The sequence below is a fragment of the Sorex fumeus genome, unplaced genomic scaffold (assembly GCF_029834395.1).
Source record: "Sorex fumeus unplaced genomic scaffold, SorFum_2.1 ptg000125l, whole genome shotgun sequence".
Classification (NCBI taxonomy): Eukaryota; Metazoa; Chordata; class Mammalia; order Eulipotyphla; family Soricidae; genus Sorex; species Sorex fumeus.
The window spans coordinates 4645455-4665294 of record NW_026606182.1 but is presented as its reverse complement, the minus strand read 5'-3'; the positions used below and the strand labels follow the sequence as shown (position 1 = coordinate 4665294).

The 19840-nt window shown below is 47.4% G+C and overlaps 1 protein-coding gene across 1 annotated transcript in view; it reads right to left on the bottom strand.

Moving 5' to 3' along the window:
* Nucleotides 1–17724, bottom strand: part of EP300 (E1A binding protein p300) — a 68895-nt gene extending 51171 nt beyond the window's left edge. Inside the window, exon 1 of the mRNA XM_056137544.1 lies at nt 17543–17724. Coding sequence (XP_055993519.1) covers nt 17543–17636 — 94 coding nt within the window. The 5' untranslated portion in view covers nt 17637–17724. The remainder of the gene's footprint in view (nt 1–17542) is intronic.
* Between the last annotated feature and the right edge of the window lie 2116 nt (nt 17725–19840).

The following is a 19840-nucleotide window of genomic DNA, read 5'->3' as shown; positions in this document are numbered from 1 at the left end:
CTGAGTACTACAGAGCCAGGAGTAACCTAAGAACCACCCAGTGTGGTCCAAAACAACAAATTTCGTAGGTATTAAATAATGCCTTCAAGAACGTTGAAGAAATAACTAAAAAGACAAAGAACCTCCAGCTACGAGCACATCTCTTTGATTCCACTGTTCTTCCTGCATTAACATTTGCCTCAGACACCTGGACCCTACGAAAACAGGATGAGAATGCTATTCGGGTCTCTCAAAGAGGAATCGAAAGAGCTATGCTTGGAATATCACGATTCACTCAAATGAGAGATAGAATCCGGAGTTCTGATCTTCGTCAACGCTCAAGAATCAGGGACACTGTCTCATTTGCCAAGACATCAAAAATCAGATGGGCTGGACACATAATGAGGTTTACAGACAACCGCTGGACTAGAGCCATTACTGATTGGATTCCACAGAACATCAAAAGATCACGTGGACGCCCACCTACAAGATGGTCAGACTTCTTCGTCAAGACCCTGAATGATCGGTTTGAGGCTCTGCGTGTTCCTAGAACGAACAGATACCATTGGGCTACGCTAGCACGCAACCGGGATGAATGGAGACGTTACTGGCACCTGCTCGAGTAAATCGATGAATAACGGGGATTAAGTGATTAAGTGATTGAATAATGAAATGCACCTGAATTGAAGATATTGCTGTCACTGGGGGGCGGGAGGCACAGCACACTCCACCACACCCAGTGCTGCTCAGGACTCCTAGCTCTGCACTCAAGTACTCCTGATGGTGCTCCAGGAAACACGTGGGACGTGGGAGACTGAACCCTGGTCAGCAGTAGGCAAGGCAAATGCCCTCCTGCTGTGTTCTCTCTCTGGCCCCAATACGCCATCACTGTAATCTCCCAGTCCAACTCTTCCTCTGTGTGCCCTTACATTTTTATTCTGTCTAGTCTGTCACACCCAGCAGTGTTCAAGGCTGACTTCTGGCTCTGTACTCAGATATCACTCCTGGCTGAGGCTCAGGAAACCACATGAGGAGCAAGGGATCGAAACAGGGTTGGCCACATGCAAAGTTAAACTCTATATATTTTTGTTTGGGGGGGGGAGGGCGGCGCAACACCCAGTGCTCAGGGCTTAGTCCTGGCGGTATTCAGGGGACCATATAGGATGGCAGTGATCAGATCTAAGTTGGCTGTGTGCAAGTCAAGTGCCCTACCCCCTATAGTACTCTCTCAGCCAACCTCCCCCCAAGTTCTTTTTCTAGCACTCTACCTGGTGTCGAAATGGTGTTTCTGCTCCTCCCTGCCAGTGCTTCCCAACCGCCAAAACAATCCCAACAACTACTGACACCAAATGTCCAACGCAGTTAAGCTACTGATCACATTTAAATCAGATTGATTAATCTGCCATGGTTGTAGAAATGGAGTTTTCTTTCTTTTTTGTAAAATTGTATGGATAGCTCCATCACAAAAAAGCACATGTGTGGGCTAGAGAGATACATCAACAGGCTAAACACAGGACTTACAGGAAGCCTGGGATCGAACCCCAACACTGTATGGTACCCTAAGTACCAGTCAAGTGCAAACAGCAAAATTGAACAGCAAGTATGCCTTTTAGATAGTTTTGAAATATGAAGTTTCAAGTAAAATTTATCTGCCATCACTACTCAAAGACAAATGCTCAATACAGTAATACAATGATAGAGTAGCTGACGTACTTCCTTCATCAATACCTTCCACTCAAAGAATTCACAAAACTGAGATCATACACACTTTAATAAGCAATTCAGCATTCTACTTTCTCCTGTAGTTTATAAGAAAATATTTCATAAGGGGCAGGGAAGAGAGTACAGACATCCCACGAGTAATTCCTGATTACAAAGTCAGGAGTAACCCCTGAGCATTGCCAGGTGTGGTTCTCTACTGCCCCAATTTTTTTCATGAATCAGTCTATTTTTAGTACTCACAACATTTAGAAAAAACTGCTACCCATTAAAAAATTTGTAAAACATTTAGGTAACAGATTAAAATGCAAATCACAAAGGAAACCATGCAACAGTAAATATATGAATCTCAAAACCTAAAGTCTTACTCATGAAAGGGGCCACAAAGATAGTCCAGTAGGCAGGGCACTTGACTTGCACACAAAAGATCCAGGTTGGATCCCCAGCATATCAAGGTGCGCAGAGACAGGAGTAAACCCTGAGCATGTCTGAGTGTTATAACAACCCCCCCCCAAAAAAAGAAAGAAGGAAAGAAAGAACAGATTCTCAATATATGCCAAAGAGAGATTCCCAATATATGCCAAGACACCCATCCCTCCACCAGTGCACATTTTCCACCACAATGTCCCTCCAAACACACACATACACATCGCAGGCCTCACCCTGGCTCTATCTATGTCAGACAGTTCCCCCAACACTATCTAATTTTGGCATTAATCTTGCTCGAATTTTCCCACCAACATTCAAGCCTACCTGCCATTGGCAGATGCTAGATAATGTATTTTGCATGGCTCATTTAGAATATCACAAGAGCTTGTGTGGCCACAACTGTAAATGTAAATTATTAGATTGTAAATAGCTGGGTTCAGGAGACATCTCTGTCCGGCACTAATCCATTCTGGGATTCAACTGGGAGTCTGGACTAGGGCTGTTGGTGCACTAAGATGGTGCCTGGAGGCAAAATGTGGGTGTGACAGCCAGTCTTCTGGGCGGGCCCAGGGGAGGGACAGCCCAGGTCCTCTGCTGGCACACAGCCTGGAGATTTAGTCCTGGAACCCGCATACCTGGGTCTTGCGTGTGGAAGCTCTTGGTCACCGGGATTACATCTGGAGTAGGTGGGGAGACTGCACCTGCTCCATCTGGGGTGACCCAGGCCTGGTACTAATCCCCAGCACTACATATGATCCTCTGAGCACTGCGGGTGGTCACTCTTAAGCAGAGCCAGCAGTAGCCCCTAAACACAGCTAGGTGTGCCACCCCCAACAGCCTCAGGATTGAACCATCCTCAGAATGTGAAGCCCTGAGATCCATAATGCTCCACTCACCCCTCGCCCTGCAAAATCGCTAGTAACTGGTTACTAGAAACAGACACACAGGAGCTATTTATCCTATGGAATTAAAAGCCTCCATCTAAACAACTTTAAAGGGAGATACAGAAAGCTTAAGCAACCCTAAATGATTAAAGGGATTACTGATTTTTTAATTAAAAAAATTACTTTGTTTTGGGGCCACAGCTGGTGACGCTCAGGCCTTACAACCTTAACTCTGCATGCAAGGGATCACTCCTGGCAGGATTCAGAGGATTTTGTGTGCTGGGGGTCAAACTGGGTTGGCCACATGCGAGGTAAGCCCCCCAAATCTAAACTTTTACAGGCAAGTCCTACTGTATTTTCAATGAAAAGATAAATCAACCACAAACACATCTAAACTGAACTAAAGTTTCAAAGACCACACGTGACCAGTACAAGAAAATCATATACAATAAAGGATGAAAAAAAAAATTTTGTGGCTTTTTGGGTCACACCCGGTGATGCACAGGGGTTACTCCTAGCTCTGCACTCAGGAATGACTCTTGGCAGTGCTCAGGGGACCATACAGGATGCTGGGAATCAAACCTGGGTTGGCTGCGTGCAGAGCAAACACCCTACCCGCTGTACTATGGCTCCAGCCCCCAAAAGATGAAATTTTTAAGAAGTATTTAACACAGAGCAAATCAACATCAATGTCTTTAAAATGTAGTTATCTGCATTCAGGTGAGACTCAAACAGCAAAAAAAAAAAAAAAGCTTAGGCCAACTTTCGTAAGTCATTTACCATACAAAGGAGAAAGAAACTAATATACATGGCATCTCAAAAGCATTGATAAAATTTAATAAACATGCACTATTAAGAAACTGACCATCACTGGGTGTGCCCACCCACCACCAAATAACACATTATATATTCATAATAATTGATAACACAGGGAAAAACAAAGTATCTGGCAAGTTACTATAAAGTCAAGAGCCTGAGAGATAGTTCAAGGAATAAGGTACACATGTTCCAGGCAGCCAACCGGGATTCAATCCTCGACAAGAGTCTGCAGTGCACTGTTGGGTGCAGGCTGGATGGCCCCAGCCCGCCAGGAATTAAGCCCTGACCAAGTCAGATGTGACCCCAAAACTAATTACAATAGCTCTTCATGGCACCAGAGAGGTAACTCTAACTTATACGGAATTTCTACCTCTATATAATTTTTTATATATTTTTTAAATTTGTGGGTCACACCCGGTGATGCACAGGGGACCATATGGGATGCTGGGAATCAAACCCGGGTCAGCCGTGTCCAAGGCAAACGCCCAACCTGCTATACTATCACTCCAGCCCCAATATATATATAAATTTTACTGAAGTTTTTCTTCACAGATGGCAGTCTCTGGACTTCTCTGTGCTCAGGAGTCACTAACGACAGTGCTCAGTGTACCATATGCAGTGCTGGGGATCAAACTGGGGCTGGCTGCCTGCAACGCTGGACGTGTGGTGCCTCCCCAAGGAGTAAAGTATCTACACTGACGTATTTCTGAGGATTAACAACCGAAATATATTCAGAACAGGTCTGATACAAATAAAAATGCTATTTTAATTATTCAATGGTCATCACCTAAGAGACACAACTAATAATATCCAGAACAAACATTTATCCTTCAGGCACTTTTGGGGTAGGGGGACAAAATCCAGTGATGCTCAGGGCTGACTCCTGTGGGGGGAGGCCATCTGGGGTACCAGGGATTGAACTCAGGTTGGCAGTGTGAAGGCAAGTAAGTGCCCACCCGATGTGCCGCACTATCTTCCTGCCCTATTTATCAAGCACTTTTGGTGTGTTTTACTGTTCGTGGCACCTTAGTAATTAATTACTCTCATTTACTCTCTTAGTAATCCCAAAATTAGGTATTGGCCACATATAGACACTGTAGTAATCAACTTTAGTAACAAAGAAATCTTACACTTTAGGTTCTGGAGTCTAATTTAACCCGTTCTTCAGTCAAATTTGCATCAGTAATTTACTACTTTATGTCTATAAAAACATTAAGATCACATTACAAAGTCCAACTACACTGTGAAACAGACAGGAAGGTTTACCATAGGATATCTTGAAAATGAAGGTTAGGTCTTGTATTTTGTTTCAGTTTTTGGGGCCACACCCCAGAGTGCTGGGAGCTTACTCCTAGTTTGGTCCTGGGACAATGTGGGGTAACAGGGACTGAACCCTGATCAGTCACAGGCAAGGCAAGTACCCACATTACTTGCCTGAGATTGTTTTCTTTTAAAAGTAAGGGCCAAGGGGCTGGAGCAATAGTACAGCAGGTAGGGCGTTTGCCTTGCATGTGGCAGGTTCGAGTCTCAGCATTCCACATGGTCCCCACTCAGCATCGCCAGGAGTAATTCCTGAGTGCAAAGCCAGGAGTAAACCCTGTGCATCACCGGATGTGACCCAAAAAAGAAAAAAAAAAAGAAAAGTAGGGGCCAGCCCACTATGAGTGATCCTTGAGAGCCATTGAGGGTGACCCCCCCCAAAAAGGGCCAGCCCCCAAAACCCCTGAATGATCAAACTCAAGACATCACAGAGCATGAGCTATACTGCTTGAGCTCATTTCCTACTTCCTCTCCCCCACGCAAGTGACCATCGTGTACAACCGACCGGACTGCAATCACCAAACTGAAATCAATAAGTACCCAAATCCAGTAAGCCATCTATCTCCTGCTTACTTTCTAACAACCTATGAATATCATTGGCAACTTAAACCAAATTGTTAAACAATTTCCCATGTACTTTTTCTTTTCTTCTTTGTCTTGGGGCCATATAGGCTCGCAGGGCCAAATGAGGTACCCAAGATGGAAACCAGGTCAGCTGCACGGGAGGAAGTACCTTACCTTCTGTACTGCGTGTATGGACCCCAACTTCCCATTTACTTCTAATGTCCAAATACTAAATGACCCAATGAAATGTTCTTCAGAGTGCACATTCAGTCCAAAGATATAAATATATAACTGACATCAGATTTAATCTGACTTGAAAAATTCTGTGTAACATGTTTATCCAATGTACCTTGTATTTTGTAAGACTGTGCAAGAAGAAAAACACATGTTTCAAAACATGCTTTCATTTTTACATGCTGATTCTGTAGGTCACCTTTGGCATCATCTCTAAAACCGTAATACAAAATTACTCTAATATCAGATTTAGTCTAATGTCCCTTGAAAAATACTCAGTTCACTTAGGCTTTCCAAAAACCAAAAGATTATTTCCCTGTAGTTAATTAAGACATTACCCACCATGAAATGATACAAAACCTTCAAAATTATGACTTAGTACAGTTCCAAACATTATACTATATGTACTATGTGAGCATAAAATGTTTTTACTAATTACTAATGACAAATGTAAAACATCTTAAAATTGAAATGGTTTTATCTAAAAATTTAATTCAACTGGAACGATAGCACAGCAGGTAGGGCATTTGCCTTGCATGCAGCCGACCAGGTCGACCAGAAAGCCTGGGAAGTTACCTGTGACATATTTGATATGCCAAACACAGTAATAAGTCTCACAATGTTACTGGGCCCGTGAGCAAATCGATGAGCAACAGGAGGACAGTGACAGTGACATAATATCCCTTGTAATTATAAGCTTTCTTTCCCCTCTTAAAAGGGCTGGGGAGTAGAGGGGAGGACATCTGCCTTGCATGTGGCCAACCTGGGTTTGATCACACACGCGCCCCCTGTGCCCCCTACCGCCCCCAACAAGCCTGCCAGAAGTGATTCCTGAGTGCAGAGCCAAAAGCAATCCCACAGAACCACTGGGTGTGGCCCCAAAACAAAAGGATTCAAATACTAAATGCTGCATAAATAAGCTTCTGTACTTAAGGCAAACAACTTAAAAATCCAGTTTAGTTTTTAAAGCATGCACATTAAACAATACCCACACTAATTATTAATATCTATTCATTATTCTTTAAATTAGTCTTCTTTGTGGTACGAATGACCATTTCAGGGCTGGGGAGACAGCTGAAAGGGCCGGACTCCATGCCATGTTTGATACCGACACTGTGTTTGATACCAACACTGTATGCCTGTCCACTGCACACAGCCGGCAGGGTTTCAAACATTCCACCAGTACTGGTACCAAAATATCACAAGGTATCAGAGGGCGTGACCAAAAACTAAAATTAAATAAAAAATTTAAAAAAATTTCCCTCGGAACTAAAAACTCTTCTTTCATCTAACCCAGTTATGATGCTGGAGAATAATGTAGGGCCAGGTGAAGAGCAGAGGAAGAGAAAGCGATCCACTTATAGTCCAGTGATTCAAAAACTGAGAAAACTCAGCACGGGGTGAAAAAATACTTGCAGAAGTGTGAAGAGTTCTGAGACTTTAAGGGAGATTTTAAACTAAGAATGGAAACAAAAGTTAAACACTAAGAAAACTGAATTCTATGCTGGAACACAGGCAAAACTTTTAATACAATCTTTAAGTTATATACAACCTTGGATACAAACTGACAAGCAACGTAAAGTCATACTATATTAGAAAGCTATGCATGATGACAGCTGATTTTTGAAATACAATCTAGTTGAAGGACAAAAGTACAGGCAAATTTCAAAACAATCACCTTCTTTGGGGGGCTGAGGGAGCACACCTGGTGGTACTCAGGGATCACTCCTCGACGGCTCAGCCACCATACAAAATGCCAGTGATGGAGCTCAGGTCAGTCATGTGAAAACCAGGCACCCTACCCATTGAACTATCACTCTGGCCCTTAAAAACATGCGTTCTTGGGGCTGGAGAGATAGCACAGTGGGTAGGGCGTTTGCCTTGTGCCCCGGTTCCATTCCCAGCATCCCATACGGTCCCCTGAGCACCGCCAGGAGTTAACTCCTGAGTGCAGAGCCAGGAGTAACCCCTGTGCATCGCCAGGTGTGACCCAAAAAGTCACTCAGTCGGTAGAACATCAGACCCAAAAAGCAAAAAAAAAAAAAAAAAACACACGCATTCTTTTTGAGGGGAAGGGAAGTGCGTTGTACACCTGGCAGTTCTCAGGGATATGGGATATGGGGAATTGAACCTGGATTAGTTGGGTGCAAGGCAAGCACCCTACCTACTATACAATCTTCTCCAGCCCCCTAAACATGCCCTCTTCACACTATTTTCTGCTATTTTTTGACATCAGAAACAGGGCTGGAATAGCACAGCGGGTAGGGCGTTTGCCTTGCACGCAGCCGACCTGGGTTCGATTCCCTCGTCCCTCTCGGAGAGTCCAGTAAGCTACCGAGAGTATCCTGCCCGCACAGCAGAGCTTGGCAAGCTCCCTGTGGCATATCCGATATGCCAAACACAGTAACAAGTCTCACCATGGAGACATTACAGGTGCCCGCTGGAGCAAATCGATTAACAAAGGGAGGACAGGCTACAGAAACAGATCACACTTTGGGAAAAGGATGGCTTAAGTTGATTCTCTTAAAATTTTTCTTGTGTGGTGGAAGGGATAAAACCCAGAGTCTCACATATATAACAAAATAAGTGTTCTATCACTTAACTACATTCTAAACCATAACCTCCAACAAAATCAAGCTTGGTTTCAATTATTTTCTTTAAGGGGCTAGAGGTGCTCCGGGGTGCATCTGACAGGGGTAAGAGGCTACTCCCACCTCCGTGCTGCTCTCCTCCAGTGGTGCTATGAGCCATTAGGTGCCACAGCTCAAGTCTGAGCTTCCTCTTTGCAAAGCCTGAGCTCACAACCTACTGAGCTATCTTAGTCTGTTTGGAAGTTTAAACCAAGAGGTGCTCTAACTTGTTATGGACGTGACCTGGGGTCCATTTCTAGTTGTTTTACGTGGATTATGTCTTGTTCCTTATAAATTAGTATATAATAAAACTTCTTGGTATTGGAATTAGAAATTTTGGTTTATTAATCACATTTGCAGAAACAAATCAATGACATTTATATTAACCCTAAACCTTATGCATATTTAACGATGGGGGGGGTGCTCAGGACTTACTGAGGAGACTACATGGGGTCCCAGGGATTAAGCCCTGATCAGGTCAACTGCAATGACCCTACCCTCTATACTATGGCTCCAGTCTAGCTGATCATTTCTTGATTTTCAGTCCCATTTAAGGTGATGTAAACTGCTAGAATATTTTCTTGATTAGCCTCTGCCCCAAAGAAACCCCTACTTTTCATCCTCATTTTAAAATCTCAGGGCTTATAACTTCTGGTAGTTAGCATAATATATACTGTTGTTTAACAATTTTGTATACCTAAAAGCTGTATACAATTAGAAACCAGTAATACTTGAACTAAAAGGTTTTCAAGGAGGTCAGAAAGACAGTAGGGTGCTTGCTCTGCATACGTCCAACCTGTTTTTGATCCCGAGCAATCCATGAGGTCTCCTGAGCACTGTCAAGAGTAATCCCGAGTGCAGAGTCAGAAGTAAGCATTGTAGGGTGTGGCCAAAACACAAAAAGGGGGAAAAAAATAGGAAAAATTTTTTTAAAATCTTACTATAGTAATGAAAGGAAGATGGGGCTGCAAAGAATACAGCGGGGAGGGTGCTTTTGCCTTTCACGTAGCCAACCCAGATTCGATGGACCCTGAGCAGGCTAAGAGTGATTTCTGAGTACAGAGGCAAGAGCAATCCCTCAGCAATGCTGGGTGTGCCCCTTGCCCCCCAAAAGAAGAAATTATCAGGCCAGAGAGATGGCATTGGGATGTTAAGGCTCTTGTCCTGCAGTAGTGATGTGATCCCTGGCACATGGTGCCCACCCAGCATAGTCAGAACTGATGCCTGACTGATCTCACTACGGTGCTTAGACAGGAGCAGATGTCGACCCTCCACCTGCCCCATATGAATCCCTGGGGCCATAAACCTCCAGAACCCAGTGAAAAACCCAGGTATGCGGGACCAGTGACAGAGAACTCCAAGCCTCCAGGGATGCAGACTGTTCCCTCCTTCCCATCTCCCTGCCCCTTCAGGGTCCCGGCTGTCACAGCCACAAACTGCCACCGGGTGCCATTTAAGTGTAACAATGGCCAAGATCCAGAGACTCACAAATGAATCTTGGAAGGATCAGCTCGCTGCAAAGACATCTCAGACCACAATTACTTAAAATTTTAGAATTCTGTTGCACGACCTCCCATGCTATTCGTAATAAGCAATACAAACTAAATTACCAAGCAGCTGCCTGAGGGGCAGGCAGGCTTGAGTGGTGGTGGGAAAATTCGAAATCATGGTGTGGGCAGGTGTAATGGTGGTGGGATGGGTGTTGAAATTTTGTATGAAATCAACTACTGTGAACAAGTTTATGGGAAAAAAAAAAAACTGATGCTCTGAGCACCAGGAGGTGTGGCACCCCTGCTCCCATCAAGGAAAAATGGTCATTTCACTTCTTTAAAAAGAAAAAAAAAACTGAATCTTCAAAATAATTTTTTTCCACTTTGGTAATTCAAATTAATTAATACCACAATTAATTGTCCTGTCAAAATCACTTCCCTACTCCTAAAAATTTTATCAGGATCTAAGATAAATTCTTAAGCATACTATTCTACCTCCACTAATTGAACCCCAACCTACTTTCTAATCTGTCTCCCATGAAAACACTCCACCACACTGTCTTCTAGTACATCAGAACTACGGGTACTAGTTGGACCCAGGAAACTTTTTCTTAGTAAAAGGAAAAGCGAACAAACAAGTTACCTTGCTGTCCCACTCCTGTTCAAATTCATTTTCTCTATGAATTTCTCCCCCAACACCCCACATACCCTGTCAGAAATCACCCCCCCACACACACACCACCACTTATCCACATTTTAAAAAGCTTGAAAGTCTTGTCTAATTGTCTATGTATATCAACCTCACCAGATCCTGGAGGCCTTGAGCGAAGAACTTCACTTTGATGCAATTCTATACCCCACATGTCTCAATCTTGGTTGGTGTTCAGTGTTCGCTGGCTGAGCCCATGAATACAGATCAGTGGTAGTACACATGCCTAACGTATGAGGTCCTGATCTGTGCCTCCGTTTCCCCGAAGTGAACAATATATAGGTTTCAGCCAATGTTTGTTGGCTGATATGAAAGTCCCACCAAATAAAAGCAATGACCACTCAATTCAGGAGCATCACACATCAAAAAGCCCAGAATTTAATACCTCCCCACCACCCTCATACACAGCACAAACGTGAAACTTGTAAATTATCCTTGAGTCTTCCTTTGCACTCTGACTGCTAAGGGATCATGCCAAGTTCTGCTTTCTCGCTCACTTTCCCGTCCCGTAAATCTTTTTCACTACTATCTACGAATTCAGTCCAACAACATCACAGACAAATAGTCGTCTCACAGGCTTGCCCTGTTGCTTTTCAAACCATCCTTCATTTCTGTCAATCAAGATACAGTTCTGTCCCATTCACTTTAAAGAGCTAAAACAGGAAGTTGAAACTCCCATATGGACTATAGGAGCCCTGTGTGATCTGCCCCTTGCTACAGTCCTATTTCTTCCAATTGCCTTCCCAGCTATAAACAGAGGGGAAGTACAGGTTTCCTGAACAGGGCCTACTGTCTTAATCCTAGCTTGAGCTCACACTAACTCCTATCTCTCATAACCCCAAATCAAATGCTAATGCCTCAATGAAAAAGCAGTTAAAGGTTAGGTTCCCCCCTCCTCCCATTATTGCCTGCTGTACACTGTACTTCCCAAATACAATGGTCACATCAGTCTGCTGACTTTCACTCTCCACCCCTTACACTAACTTCAGGAAGGAGGCCGTTATGTCTGCCTGGATTACGGAGCCGTCCGGTAGGGAGGATAAATGCCTAGCCAATAGAGAATGTTAGTCCCAATACAACTGACTTCCAGTCAGCCCATCAAAGCCAGTTGTCTTACAAATTGTGGACAAGTCAATAATGATTCACGGAATCAGTATAGCAGATGTCACATACCGGAAAGAAAGTTGTCTGCCATTGCTTTATTAAACAGAAACATAAAAAAGCAGTGGAAGCATGTGAGATGGCTCAGAGGTAGAGTACATGCTTTGCATGCAAGAATCCTGGATTAGATCCCTGGTACCGTTACCAAGCTAACAATAAGCACATATTGTACTGCAGTAAATGCTTAGGCCTGAGCCTGAGCATTTGACAAAACAAATTGTTATTTATTTCTACTATTCCAAGTAATGAAGCTCATAAAAACAGATCAGGATCTGAACTTTAAAAACCTGACCCCAGGGCTGCAGAGGTGCAGCATGCAAGGCGCTGTATCTGGCTGACCCAGGTTCAATCCCTGGCTCCTATTACGGTCCCCACAACCCCACCAGGAGTGATGATGCCCTAAGCCTCCCGGGAGCACCAGTGGGTGTGGCCCTAAAGCAAAAATTAAAAAAAAAAAAAAGCCTTTCTAGGGGGCCAGAGAGTTAAGTACAGCAGGATGGGGTGGTTGCCTTGCACACAGCCAACCCAGAGTCCATCCCCAGCACCCCATATGGTCACTGAGCACTTCCAAAAGTGATTCCTGAGCGCAGAGCCAGGAATAAGCCCTGAGCAACAACTCCGTGTGCCCCCCTCCAGAAAAAAACCCAAAACTTTCTACTTAGTCTAATTCAAGTTTTGATGATCCATTAATGTTTGTCATACTTAAATTCAGAAATCCTTAAGAACTTTACACATATACAGAGCAAGACAAACATCCAAACACAGAGCAAGACTATTATTTTAATTGTGGGGTTATGAATTGGCAAAATAACTTCTGAATTGTTTTTGTAAATAAACCAAGGAGAAATATTTTACACTCCCACTTGTATCTGCAACATTCTTCCTACTCTTTTTAAAACCTTTTTCTTCTTCCTACTCTTTTTCCTTTCTGGCTTACACTATAAACACCACTGTGTACAGACTTTCAAGATCATCTTTAAACTTTTTCTTTTTATGGAAGTAAAGGTATTAAAACAGACAAGGGGGCTGGAGAAATGGGACGGTCCAGCAGGTACGGTTTGCCTTGTACAGCTTGCCTCGCACAGAACAAGCCCAAGTTTGATTCCTGGGACCGCATACCCTAAGCACTGTCAGGAATGATCCTTGAGCACAGAAATACCAAGACTAAGGCCGAGCACAGGTAAGTGCTGCCCAAACCACAAAAACAAGAAAAAACCCTTTCCTCCCTTCCTATCCACTCAATGGACCATCAACACATTTCTTGCTTTTATACTAGAACTACATGAACTACTGGAAAGGAGAATCTATATGGTAATACACCTGAGACTTACAACTCAAAATCACTAGTCCCACTATCCAAGTCAGAGATTCTTTTTCCTTTCCTTTTTATGTGTGTGTGTGTGGGGGGGGGGGGTGCTGGAGCCACACCCAGCAGCGCAGTGCTCAGAGCTTACTCCTGGCTCTGTGCTCAAGGAACAGTAGGTGCCAAGGATCAAACCTGAGTCAGACACATGCAAAGCACCACTGTTCCCACTGCACCATCACTGTGGCCCCACAGTTCGCTTTCTTGAAGCCTATAAAAAGTCCTGAGAATAAGCAATTGCCTGAGTTCGTGGAACTTGGTGAAAAAGTTTCCTGACTTAACACTGAGATCAGTCAAACCTCACTAGACCAGGATTCAAGTCTGAAAAACCTCAGAAGCAGACTCTAATGTCCACACAGGTATCTAAAAACTAAAATTGAAACATAGTATCACTGGTTTAAGACCTGAAAAAGAAATAGCCTCAAATATCTGGGTTAGCACAAATCAGAAGCACAGAGAGTATTTTCAAGAAACATCACTAAAATAAAACCGGGACTTAAAAAAATTCTTGCCACTTCTATATAATGTTCATTAATCTATAGTGGTCAAAATATAGGCACATATAAAATGCCACCTGCCCTTTCGGCTTAAAAAAAAATACGGGGCTGGAGTGCCAGCACAGCAGGGATGGCGTTTGCCTTGCACTCGGTCGACCCAGGTTCGATCCCCAGCATCCCATATGGTATTCCATATGGGATGGATTCCTGAGTGCATGAGCCAGGAGTAACCCTTGTGCATTGCTGGGTGTGACCCAAAAAGCCAAAACAAAAATGAAAACAAGTTGGAGAGATAGTACATACTTACCAAGCACAAGGACAACTCAATTTTGATCCCCAGAAGCCCATATTGTACCCCAAGCCCCACCAGGAATGATTTCCTGAGCAGGAGAAAGCCCTGAGCATAGCCACCTATGGCACCAAACACAAACAATACCCCCTCTCCACCAAAAAAAAATAAACCACCTACTTTGTACAGTGCTGCGCAGTAGGGCCTGAACAGACAAGATCTTTAGCCTGTACTTCATATGCCACATTCTACCAGTCACTCACCCTTCCAGGGAGCTCTTCCAGTACAGACAGCATTAAGCGTCACAAAGCAACGACACAGGCTGGAAGCAATGAAGGCAGCTACCCTCCGCATTATTCCCTTCACTCAGTTACTATCCAAAATAAGCTCGAGAAATAGTTCCGGCACTGGAGAGCAAAATGGGCAGGGCACTTGCCTTGCACACAGCCAACCTGGGTTCAGTACCAGACTTCACATATGGCCCTCCAGCATCAGAGTGACAAAGAACAGAGCCAGGAGAACACAGCCAGATACAGTCCTAAGAAGAAATACTTCCAGAACTTATCTGTTAACTTTCAATGGTTTTACCCAATTAAGAAAAGAAAGAAAAGAAAAAACCTGGAGGGGATGGAATAAAGAGGACGCACTGAGCCAGTCATACCAAGTTAATTAAAATTTTCAGTGGAACAGTGCAAAACTAACAGTAACAGTTCAAAAGCAGTAACGTAGAACTTAGTCTCCTCCTCATCCTAATACAGAAAAAAAAAATCCCGAATCCGTAACTTGTCAATTTGGAAAATTTTCAGTAGAATCTGAGTATTAGATTACTTTTATTCTTTATCACTGCCCAACCTTTGAATCATACAAATTAGGATTCACACCATAATTTCTTAAGTCTTTAGAGTACCAACCAAATTGGATCCCTTTCTCCTATATAAAGGCACAAACTTTTGATAGGTGCTCACACAACTAAACTTCCAATCATTTAAAACTAAAGTTTCTTGGAGTCTAGGATTTTGACTAGTTCTAGATGTAAAAACAAAAGTTCTAGATAAAAAGACCATCTTCTAGGGACTGAAGAGTAAAGGTAGGGTGTCTGCCTTGTACCTGGCTGGCAGACCAGGGTTCATTCCCTATCACCCCATCTGGTCCCCCAGAGCCCTTCCAGGAGTAAACCCTGAGGATTTGGGGCGTGGCCCAAAAACTAACAAACCAAAAAAAAAAAAAAAAAAAGAATTACTTTATTATAAAAACCACTTGATACATTTAAGGACATCATTATTCAAAGATATTTCTAGTTGCAAAACAGTTTCTATGTATTGGAGGAGTGAGACACTATCAAAAAGGAGTTAGCTAAAGTTACCAAGTACACAGATCAAATATGGAGAGTGCAGTAGTGCACCTGAACTAGTGTTTGAAGAGGGTATAACCCTCCTTTCAGGCACTGCATTACTCAACACTGAGCTTCATTCAAATCAACATCACCAAAAAAGATGATATAAAAAATGTTTTCTCTACCATATTCCAAGTCACTAAATAATTCAAATGTAAAACTGTTTTCCATGTTTTCCACATTACGTGAAAAGCACAATACAAATACTAAAGAACACAATGATCTATAGGTACGAATGTATTTGAAGGTGACCCAAAAATCCTCCTCAACGGCATCTTAGTGGAGCAAAGAACACAATATTTATTGTGGAAATGTAGGTATTATGAGCAAAGACACCTTTAAAAAAAAAAAAGTCCCGAGGACGAAAGAAACTTCAAGGAATAAGCACAGATCAAAGTCCAAGCACTGGCACTGCTCAAGGACCCGCGGGGAGGAAGTCTTCAAGACTCCCACTTCTCAGTTTTTGCCTGTTGCCTTAAACTTATGAAAAATCCAAAGCTTCACGTTCTCGTCCCCCCCTGAGCTGAAGCCTGCTGAGAAACCAGCTCCAGAAGTTCCCCACAAACTCAAAGGGAGCCTGAAACTCCATTATGCACGCTCACTGGCAGATGGAGGGATGACGCCGAGTCTGCTCGGAGTGAGCGATGCTCCGTAGTAAGGGGAACATCGCGGGGACTGTCAGATGGCCAGCCATTCTTCCTCTTCATTATCCTGCCACCTCAAACAACCACCACCGCAACAAAACAGAAGAGGGTGACGGCCACCACCGTGGCACCATTAAACTGATTCTATGAAACGGAGGACAGAAATACGTGTCCTTGAAATTTCTCTGGACAGAAAGCCTAGTTCACACTCACACGCACGGTCTTGAACTCTAAAAATGTTTAAAGCATAGAAAGGGCGCAAAAAAAAAAAAAACACAAAAACACAAATACAAAACCTAATGCGTATTTTAAACTTTCGCATGATCTGTCCATGTTTGCTGTTCACCACGGGAACTCTCTGAACCTCTAATCTTGATTTCCAGGTACAAAGCCCCACAAAAATCGCTTTATCTTCTTCTCTACCCCCCTTAAAGCAAAATGACTACAAGGGGGGGGGGAGGACACACACACACGGACAGAAAGACTCTGCTCGCTCTCTAAAAACCCAGTTTTCAGACATTTCGGTCTCACACCAAAGCGATGCGAGATGTAAAATGAACTGCGCTCCATATTGATTCTTAAAGCAAATAAGTGAAAAAGAAAAGGAAAAAAAAGGGGGGGGGGAGAACCCCCTAGTAATGGTGGGTAAATTAATTCAAACCCAATTCCAGGCTTGATGTTAAAATCTGAAATCCCGACACTCACACACACACACACACACACACACCCCCCAACAGACCGAGTAGCAATATCCACATACACATTTTACACCTTAAAGAGAAAGGCTTGTCAAAGGGGAGAAGGTGTCGAAACGAGTGGAAAGCGAACTCGGTGCCATCCAGAAAAATGGACTCGCCATCCCGCCACCCGCCCCCCCCCCCCCACCCACCACCACCACCTCGGTCTCAACCGAAAAAATTCCCGAGGCCAATTGCGGAGCTGAGCCCGTCCGCGCACACACACACACAGACACACACACACACACATGCACCGGCATTCAGCACTCCCCCACACCCCCCCTCCAAATTATTAAAAAAAAAAAAAAACCCACCCAACTGCATGGGGGCCACCACCAAGCCCGTTTCCCGAGCACTCAACTCGAGAGCTCTAATTCCAGAACACACGGCGAGATGACATCGTGTTGCAACGACATGTACTCGGGGGGGGGGGGGGGGGGGGAGAGAGAGAGAGAGAGAGAGAGAGAGAGAGAGAGAGAGAGAGAGAGAGAGAGAGAGAGAGGAAAAAAATGGTCGGGGCACGGGCCGGCTCGGGCCGGCTCATTCAAACACCCCGAAGCCGCGGCCGGGCCCGGGTGCGGGCCGAGGGCGGCCGGGGAGCGGGCCCGGGGCAGCGCCGGCCCGCGGGGGAGCCGGGGGGACCCGGGTGGGGGGTGGGGGGAAAGGGAGCCCGACACTGACCTGTGCCGTCGCTGGCCGACGCCGAGAGGGCCGGGGAGGAGAGTTTGGGCCGCTTGGCGGACGGCGGCCCGGGTTCCACCACATTCTCGGCCATTTTTAATTCTTTCGGCGATCCGGGCCGAGGGAGCGGCGAGTCGTCGGCAGGTCGCTCGTCGGGCCCGGGCGCCCCGCGGCGGGGCCGGGGGTTGGCGGCGGCGGTGGGGGTGGGGGGGGCTGCGGCGGCTCCCGCGGCGGGGCTGGGTGTGTGTGTGTGTGTGTGTGCGTGCGTGTGTGTGTGTGTGCGTGTGCGGAGGGGAGGGGGCGAAGTTCCCTTTTCGGGGCGCCGGCTCCGCGGGGCCGGAGAGCGATGCGGGCGGGCGGGCGGGCGGGCTCGACAGCCCGGGTCGGGGCGAGTGCGAGTGCGAGGGGCCGGGCCTGGGCCGCGGCCCCGCGGGGTCGCCGAGCGCGTCCGCTGCGGCGGGTCGCCGAGATCTCGCGGCTCTAGAGGCGCGGTCCCCGGCCCGCCGCGGCCGGCGCCGGCCCAGCCGAGGTCGCCCGGAGCTCCGCCGCCGCCACCGCCGCCGCCGCCGCCATCAGCCTCTTCCTCCTCGGCGCTGTCCTCCTCCTTCTCATCGCCACCAGGAGGCGGGGGCGAGAGGGGGGGAGAGGAGGAGGAGGCGGAGGCGGAGGCGACGAGAGACACTCACCTCCTCCCGGTGCCCCCTCCCGGACCTGCGCCCCCACCCTGCGAGCCCTCCTCCCGCCGCCGCCGCCGCCGCCGCACCGGCCCCCTTTAATGGCCGCGCACAGCTCGCCGGAGCCCAGAGCCAGGCGGGCGCCGCCGCCTCACATCGCGCGCCGGCCGCGGAGCTCGCCGGGCCGAGGGGGGCCGGGCCGGGCCGGGCCGGGCCGCGCCGCCCGCGCCGACCCCGCCGAGGCGGCCTCCGCCGCTCGCGCCGCGTCTCCCGCGGAGGGAGAAAAAAAAAAGGGAAAAAGAAAAGAAATCAATCCGGGCCGCCGCCGCTGCCGCCGCCGCCGCCGGGCCCCCCAGCCGCGGCCGCCAGGTGCCGGGAGCGCCCGCCCCCCGGGCTCCGCTCGGGGCCGCCCTCGACGGCGGGCCGAGGCGCCGCGGGACGCGCGGGGCTTATGTAAGGGTCCCGCTCTCGGCGTCGACGCCGGCCCGGCGGCCGGGCCGCGCTGGGGGTGTGTGCGGGCGAGCGGGGGGGCTGGGGGTCGCCGGAGCCCGTGCGCCCCCCCTCCCGGCCCCCTGCCACTTGTCTCGGCCCCGGCCGCCGCTCTCCGGCCCGGCTCCCCGCCGCACGCCCGCTCCCCGCAGTTCGCACTCAAGCCCGGCGTCCCGCTCGCCCACTCGCGCCCGCTCCCTCTCGCCCGCTCTCCCCCCCGAGCCTAGCACACAAACAAGATGGCGGCTGTTGTTTCTTCCCTCTGCCGAATCCTCCTTACAGGCTAGCGGTAGCGGCGGCGGCCGGAAATGAGCCAAGGGGGGGGGGTGAAAAAAAGGGGAGGGGTTGGGCCTCCGGAGGGAGGCGGCGAGGGGGCGGGGCCTGGGGCCGAGCGGCTCGCACAATGGGGGAAGCGGCGCCGGGGGGCGGGGCCAGCGCCGATCACGGGACCCGCCCAAGGCCTCAACGCGGCTGGCGCTTCCGCAAACTCCCCCGGCGTCACCCGGTGGCTCCCTTTAAAGGGGAGGATTTTTCGGGGCGGAGGGGGCGGACTCGGGAGCTATTTTCGGTCGGTGGACACTTTACGGGGGAAGGTGCCTGGGCTGGGGCTCGCGGGCTGCGTAGGGAGCCGGTGGGAACCGGGGTGACGGAGCCCCGGGATTACTACTACGGCGGGGAACGGCGCGGCTCCCCGCGCCCGGTGGCCGCGGAGGAGCGCGGTGCGGTGCGGTGCGGTGCGGTGCGGGGGTCCCCACCTAGCCGGCCTTCGGGATGACGGTTCCCCCCAACGCAGGTTGAGTCCACCAGGCAGGGGCTGCCCCGCCGCCCCGTGTTCTGGGCCGGAGCCCTAGTGCGACTCTCTCCATCGAAAGGTTCACATCCCCAAATCTCCCAGGTTACAACTTGTTTCCATTTTCTCTGACTTCTACAATGTTGAACAATGTGTGGCTTATTATTTTGACCATCAGGAAAACAAATCCCCACCGTGGAAAGACCTTTTAGGACAGGCCTAAATAAATTCGTTTCATGCCCACCCCGTGTCCACGCATCCCGAACAGGAAGAGGGTCTTCTCACCAGAAGAACCTTCACTTAATGTTCTGGTCCGGGACCCAAGGACACTGGAGAGTATTTCTT